This window comes from Xiphophorus maculatus, chromosome 12, assembly GCF_002775205.1.
Source record: "Xiphophorus maculatus strain JP 163 A chromosome 12, X_maculatus-5.0-male, whole genome shotgun sequence".
Classification (NCBI taxonomy): domain Eukaryota; kingdom Metazoa; phylum Chordata; class Actinopteri; order Cyprinodontiformes; family Poeciliidae; genus Xiphophorus; species Xiphophorus maculatus.
Genome location: NC_036454.1, coordinates 4,647,431 through 4,655,603, shown reverse-complemented (window position 1 = coordinate 4,655,603; position 8,173 = coordinate 4,647,431). Strand labels below are relative to the sequence as shown.

General features: G+C 34.7%; 1 protein-coding gene across 1 annotated transcript; it reads left to right on the top strand.

Moving 5' to 3' along the window:
• Positions 1-932: 932 nt before the first annotated feature.
• Positions 933-4,628, top strand: LOC102228065 (C-C motif chemokine 3-like). Its single transcript, XM_005808795.3, has 4 exons — positions 933-1,061; positions 2,512-2,629; positions 2,705-2,822; positions 4,250-4,628. The coding sequence occupies exons 1-4, from the start codon at positions 998-1,000 to the stop codon at positions 4,280-4,282; spliced, it is 333 nt and encodes a 110-aa protein (XP_005808852.1). The 5' UTR covers positions 933-997; the 3' UTR covers positions 4,283-4,628.
• The last annotated feature ends 3,545 nt before the right edge of the window (positions 4,629-8,173 follow it).

Sequence of the window (8,173 nt, the reverse complement as noted above, 5' to 3'; positions counted from 1 at the left end):
TGTAATATAACATAATATATATAACATATATATTTATCATAATATATATTAAATATATGTTGTTCTGCAAAAACACAAAATTTTACCAATTATTTTTCTCTTGTTTCTAGTGCAAATATCTTAGTTCACTTGAAACAAGACAAAACTAATTTACAAATATATTTTCTGCAAGTTATAAGAGCTTGTTTTAAGTCAATAACATCTTTTTTTCAGTGGAACTAAAACTTTTTAATCAATATTAAGGAATTATTTACTTAAACAAGCTCAGATTTCTCGCTAAAAAGTTTTCAAGTTAGTTTTGTCTTATTTCAAGAGTACAAAGATATTTGCACTAAAAGTTTCTTACTTCTTCCTACTCCTTTTCGAGCATGTTAAGATTACTGTGGTACAAAAAAATATATTTTGCATTCCTTGTTCTTGTGAATGATTTTATATTACTATCATGTTTGAAATAAAGTTTCATTTAAAAAAAGTGCAAACACTTTCAATGTTTCGGTGTTACAACGTCGTAGCATTCCTTGTTACGACGTTGTGTTTTTGCAGTGTACAGAAGCAACAACAGGTAGGAATCCCCTAATAAACCTCTGACACATTCAGAAACTGATTTCTGCTGGGAACGAATGAGATGATAAAACTGCTAAAGTTGGAAAACGAACAAAGGTTGCAGATATAGTTTTGTGAAAATATCCTTTGTGTTTGCATTTTCCTCAGGTTTTGATTCCTAATAAATCCATAGAGCTACTGTGCAAATATTCTGCTGCAACAATTCATGATCAAAACACAGAATCGGTTCTGGTCAGAGTTCTGTAAGGGGAAATGTCTGCCTGGATGGTCAGAGGAGTGGGGTTTTCCACAGGGACCATATTATTGTAAAAGGAAACTGAAAGTGTGCAACGCTATAAAGCCAAGAGCCCGTGCTCAGAGACCTTCAGTTGCCGGATTTCCTTTTGTGTTGCTAGGGGAAGTGAGTTCGTCAGCCTCCAGAGCGACCGCAGACATGACTCCCTTTGGCGATGCCAAGCTCTTCTTCTGCATCGTTTTCATCATCTGCTGCTCCACAGGTGAGTCAACAACACATTTTACTCGGTTAACCTGAAAAGCAGAAAGGAAGACAAAAAACACAGAGAAAGGAAGAAAGAGAAAAGAGAGAAAGAAAGAAAGGAAGGAAGCAAGCAGAGGTTTAAACAAATAAAATTCACTTGGAACTCATCCAAACTTCAGACAGCTGTTGAAAGAATTTAAGAAAGCGCCTTGATTCGGTTTAAAGTTTCAGCGTTTGAAGTTTCTGCTTTTGTCACACAAAATCTCACTATTATTAAATGTATACATGGAAATAGGGGAGAAAAAAGTGCCCAGACATAAAAAGCAAATATTTTTGTAGTAAAATCTGAGGAGAATTTGGTCCTTTTCTTGAGAAAGCAGGAAAATAAGGCGAATTGAAAGAGAGAGATTTGCATCTTTTAAGGTGCGGTGCTGGACTTTCCCTCAGCTAAAAATAGCAGATAAACTTATTTCACTTTGCACTGACTGTATAAATATCAATTTAACAATTTAACTTGATGTTTAGGCATTGTTTGACAAATCTGTCTAGATTTGGAGAGCATCTCAGAAATTTCCTGTTGTTTTCACACCTTTAATTTCCTGTCATTTTCACAACTTGAAATGTTTTGCTTTTTATTTAAAAGTTTGAAAAGCCTTAAAAAGATAATAAATTAAGAAAAAATCATATTTTTAAAAAACTGCTAACATAAATGGTCTCTAGTGGCTAAAAACTAGTAACCAAAACATAAAAAATGGTTTTACGATGCGCTCGCTTCGCCGTTTCACACATTCATTTCAGCCTCACATCAGACTTATAAAACATCACCACTAAAACTTGAGACGGCCTGGAAAGTACCAGCCCTCCACGCCACACAAGCAGACAATGGTGTGTTTTGCAACAGCTTTAATCTCTCGGTGTTAGTTTTACATTAACTAAACTCCTGTGGGGGAAAATCTGACTGACAGTTTGGACTGTAGGTGATCACAAACACACCCACACGGGTTTGTTCGCTCTATTTGTCACAAGGAGGCTGTAAAAGTTCAATTCCCTTCAACTGTTGTCAGTTTGAAGCCAACAGACCGCTCAGTCCGAGGCGGCGACAGTTTGTTTACAAATGTGCTCAGAACTTTATTGATAAGTTGACAAATTATAATTTCTCAAATGAAGTGTTCCTGTTAAATAAGAAAATCAATTAAAATTACATGTGAATATGTTTGTTTAAGCGATAAGTTGTTAAAAAACTTGCAGCGCCATCATCCTAGAACCACTTCCTGTCATCCCTTTTGTCATTTCTGCCAGTAGTAACATCTGGATGCTTAAAAAGTCAAAATTTTGCTAGAAAAAAATCTCTGAAAATTGTTTAGAAAAAAATTCAGAAGTTTCAAAAGTAAAAAATCTTTGATTTTTAATTGGTTCATTTAAAAACAATGAAAAATAAAATTTTGATCTGATAATTTTTTGCCTTTCAGTGACTGAGGCTCAGGTTCCTGTCGACTGCTGCTTGTTGGTAGCAAACAAACCAATCAGCAAAAAACTAATTGCAGATTACCGTGAACAGAATCAAGGCTGCTCGATTGATGCCACAATGTGAGTTTTTATTTTATCCTGATCATCTGATCAGAGAGTAGAAAGCAGAAGATAAACCTTTGGTTGTTCCTGCAGTCTGGTGACCAGACGTGGGTTAAAACTCTGCGCCCCGACTAAGGAAGAAAAGTGGGTGGAAGACGTGATGACGCACGTGGATCACCTGAAGAAAAAATGCAAAAAGGAGAACTACCAGGTAACTCATCTGTTCTGATTTAATTGAGTATCTTGGATTTTGTTTTGTGTTGTAAAATGTAATTTTTTATCAAAACAGAAAAATTCCAAATAATCTGAAGTGCTTTGGTTTCAACTTTTCTTACAAGAGTTTCTATCTCTTAGCCCGTTTGACTGGAATTTTATAATATTTATACTGTATAAAACACAAAATCTTAATAGTATTTTCGCTTCATGCATTTCTCTCCAGCTCTTTGAGGGGGGAATGCCTCTTTGCCATGACCCTAATCTTTAACTCCATATGGCAGATTCCTTGAGAAGGACTCTGGTCTGGATTTTAGTCACAAATAGCAAAATATTTTATTTTTGGTAGCTTTAACCTGCCAACTCACACTCCTTTCAAAACCTTTAACGTTTTTCTAATTTTCTACATGTTGTTCTTTTTTATTTGTGTTTTTATGACACTAGAACTAAACTAAGCCCAGAGTTACGCATTTGAATCTTCGCCATGATCTGTAATAATTTTCTATTCTAGTTTCAGGAAGTATCAGATTATTTATTCTCCAATTAGATCAATCAAAAGTGAACTTAAGCACCTTTTCTTATTATAAGCACATTCCAAGGCTGATATGAACCTTTTATTGACTTAAAGATAACCTTTTGTTTTTGTTTCAGTTTGTTTTCAGGCTAAAGTTTAACATAATCGGCAGGAATTTCCAGGTGTTTCACTACAATAAAGAACAGATTATCCATTAAATTATTATTTTGTGGTGAAACAGCTGGTAATTTTGGGTTATTTCCACTTTTATTTGGTTCAGTTTATCATATAATATTTAAATTTAGCTAAAAACAACAAAAAATTTATTTTTATTTTTTTTGAAACAGCAATTAATTTTTGGCAACTAAATGAAGTTTTTTTAAAAATATTGTTTATTTATTAATGCTTGCTCTCTCTTGTTTTTGCATGCTTACATTTTTGACCTTGAATATCAAATCAGTAAAAGTTACTACTGGGATTTTAAATCACTAGACAAACAATATATACATTTCATGGGTTTTGCACAAAACAGTGGTTGTTTTTTCCCCATTAAAGTTTGTATCATGGGATTTATTTCTAAAATTTCTGAACATTTAAGGTGAAAAGTGACACCCAGTGTTGGTTCTAGTGTTTGTTCTAGCTAGCTGAAGGTTTGACAAGCCTCACCTCACTTCACTTGGATATAAAACCGCAAACGGCTGTGACTCATGGTGTAAAGTCAACAAAGCATGAAGGGATTACAGGAAAATACATTTTCATTATCACTGTAGTTTTGTTAATGGTTGGCAGATATTTTAATGGCTTCTGCTTTTATAAATGTTGTTTCATAGACTTTTCTGCAGTTGAACATAAAAAACATGGTATTTTAGAAATTCTTGAATTTTTCTTTTCATGTTTTTGTGTTTTTCCAGGGCAATCGCTGTTTTGGAGTGAAGCCTGAATAAAAAAAGCCTCTGGTTCCCTGAGAACACCAAGTGATTGACACGAATCCAGCTTAAAGTTTCTCCTGTTACCGAAATAAAACCTTTTGTTTTTTTCATTTTATCTTTATAAAAATCTATGTTAATTTGAGATGCAATCTAAAAACAACATCCTGAAGGAATTTTATTTTTTACTGCTTTTCTGTTTGTAAAAAGTCTTTCAGAGAGATTTAATATGCTAAATATGTGTAGCCATTTAAGCTAACACATGTGTAGCCACATAAGCTAGCCTATGTTTTAGTCAGAGAAAGTTTTACTGTAACCTTACTGTGAATTTTTATCTCTAATTAAAACCTTTTTATTTTCCTCAGATGCTCGTGTTTGATTATTTGCAGATGACTCTCTGTTATCTATTAGAACTGAAATTTCTTAATAATCCTCATAGCATCACTACTTACACTGTGAAAAGGCTAAAGATGTATTTTTTGTGTTATTCTGTTTTCTGTTGCACCCAAAAAAAATGTGAGAATGTTTGAAATTTGATACAAGTGCAGACCAGAGAAAGGTTTTCATTTCCTGTCATTAGAAAGTTTCTACTGTGGTGGAAAAAATGGGAAAGCAGTTTACACATGCAAATGGCCCAATAAATAAAATGTAATTAAATTTAAAAAATGTTGTATAAAATGGCTTGAATTAACAAATAACATCGTAAACCAAGACAAAAGAAAACATTTTTTTAATGCTTTTTAAAAGTCTACAGAGTCAGAAAAATAAAGGTGCAGAGACCAACTGTTTCACAACACGAGTATTTAAAACAAATAAAACAAAATCAGTGGGATTTGTTTACTGGATTTAATGGTTCGGAGCTGATAAATTGGTCATTTTCCAGACAGTAGTTGTTGGTGCCGTTGTTGGTGCAATGACTATTTTCTCTAGAAATTAAAGAAGAAACCATGAGTCATGATGTAGGAATATTTCTCAAAAGAAGAAACTGGGGGAAGAGATTTAACAAGAAACCCAAAAAGAGGAATGAAATATAGCTAAGATTTCTTTTTTGCTGTTATGAAGAATCAGAATCAGCTTTTTTGGTCAGGACTTTGTGCACACATAAGAAATTTGACACAATATGAACAAATATGTATGTAAACTCATTATTTTGTCCTATTCTTTTTTCTTCTTAAAAATCTGTTGACATTTAAAACAAGATAATTGGAGGAATCAGTAACTGATTCATGTCAAACATTGGAGTTAGTTGGGCAACCTTTCCATCTGTTGATGGAAGACAAATGCAACCGGAAGTCATCAGCATAGATTTTATTAATGTTGGGAAAACCCTGACTGACAGCAGACAATAGAAGGACGTAAGAAAGAAAACAAGAGTTGGCTCAGAACTCAACCCTGCTGAACGCCACAATAAAACCTGTAAGTCTTGATGGACAAGTCCAGGAAAACGTTGATGGTTGACAGTTTAGATGAAGTACAACATTAGAGAGCATTTCCCTCAGTGAAATATTCAAATAATGTCGCATTTCATTCAATTCCTCTGGTGAATTCAATTGCTTTGTGTAAGAATTGAATGCCTTTCTTCCACGGTTTGGTTCATTCTCTCATACAGATCCTATAAACCATAGGATACCATAATAGTTACCGATCATGCTGCAGTGTGTGGTGTGTTACGTAGATCGTCGGCACCGCTCAGATCTAAAATCGGGCGTGCTGAACATGTTGGATTGCCTTGGTGCTTTTATCACAGCATGAGGGGATTTCCCTGACTGGGAGCGAGAACGCAGCCTGTTGAATGTTGAATGTGACAGGTAGCCAATCAGAAAACGCGGTGACGTGGGAACGGAGGGGAATCCCAAACAGGAGAGTCCGGTGGAAATCGGAGATGATTTGTGGAAACTATCACGTGCTTAATAAACATGGATGTTTATTGAGTTAAAACTGTTAACTACAAAAAAAATGACTCGCCTCCAAATCACAGTGCTGCAAATAGAGCGGCTGCTGGTCTTTATCAAACGACTTTTCTTTTTGTTTTGTCTTTTATCATTTAAAATGAGTCCACAAACTATCACTGCTGCTTCTACATCGTCATCCGTGTTTTATTATTCTAAATTCACGTATGGTATGTTGGGGTTTTACAGGATTTTCTTCCGGTTAAAGGATTTTCAAAATAAGATCCTCCAGACTCAAATAATACATAGAACGGAAATATTTTATCATTTCTTGTGCGGCCCGGCACCAATTGGTCCACGGACCGGTACCGGCCCATGGCCCGGGGTTTGGGAACCACTCCTATAAACGCTTTATGTTTTATACCACTACAAAACTTGACGGAAATTAGAGATCTTTGCTAACTGAAACATCAGAAATCCATCTGCTTTAGTTACTGGATCAAACAGAAGCAAGGTGACATGAACTTGAGTAAAAGCTGCCAATTTTATATTAGCAGAGCAACTTGGCAGATCTCCAGGTTTATTCAAATTTCATCCCACATATTAGTGCCTCACAGGCAGAAGGAATTCCTCAGAAGAAGACTGTGTCAGAGTAAAAAGAGGTTCCTGTGAATTTCCCTGAACAAATACCTTCTTGTGTCCCGATAGATTCATTTCAGCCCCCTGTTAATGTTCAACCTCGGTTGTTGCAGAATGCGGTTGTGGGAAGTGGCTTGGAGCAAAGTCAGCCTGAAACACCAAATAAACACTGAGCCACAACGATGGCTTTCCAACTAAGCAAGGTTTGATTTTTCCACAGAAGAAAGTGGAACTTTATATTGGAGACACCTGCAGATCTTCCCGCAGGCGGAAAATGTAACTGCAGCTGGATGTGTGAATGATAACTGAATAAAACTGGTTGTATTTATTTCAAAATGCCTCAAAGTTAGTTATAAAAACACAGTTTTAGCTCTTTTTAAAACTTTTTTTGTTTGCTTTGGTTGTTCTTCATATGGAGAAATAACTTTTATTTTGCACTACAGTAACACAAAATCTTATAAAGTATTTTTGGTCTAGTTTCTAGTGCAAATATCTTAGTACACTTTAAATAAGACAAAACTAGCTCTTGTTTAAAGTAAATAATTCCTTCATTTTGATGCAAGTGAAATTATTGGCAAATTTGCAGATATGGAGAAGCAGCATCCAGCTTCTATGCTCCACAAATCTAGAACAAACTTCCAAAAAACTGCAAAACAGCCGAAACACAGAGTCTCCTTGAATCTAGACTAAAACCTGTTTAGAGTAGCTTTTGAAACATTATCAATGAAGCATTGACCAGCATATTTGATGTGCAATGATGAAATATTTGTTACTGTTGTTTTAACTAGTGACTGTTTGGTGTTTTTATGACTATTTTTGTGTTTTTAGTATTTAAAGCACTTTGAACTGCCTTGTTGCTGACATGTGCTATACAAATAAAACTTAATTGTGAATTTAAACTCTCTCAATAAACCTCCCAAAATCCCCTTAAACAGCAGAGAATCAACCTTATATATTTACAATCAAAACTGATAATAAACAATTAAAAAAGAAAAAGAGGCTGCTGATGCTGTAACTCTTTCCTTCTTCTTGCCAAATCTCATTTCCAACCATGTTTTTGGATTAACGTTGCTAACTGTTCTAGTCTCCAGCGCCATCTTGTGGCCTCCATGTGTTGTGACAGCATTATGCCCGTTGAACAACATTAAAGTTCATAATGAGCATAAATACTGACGGTAAATTGAGATGTTGCACTTATCTAAAGTGTAACATTAAAGCTTTCCTTTAGGTAGATAAAAAAAATGAAATGAAATATTTTTATAATCCATATTTTTGCCACCAATGTAAATATTTGACACTTAAAGAGAGATCTATTTATTTACAGTTGTGTACTAAATGGAACTGAGTGGTAATTAGATACATTTAACACGTTTTTGTTTTT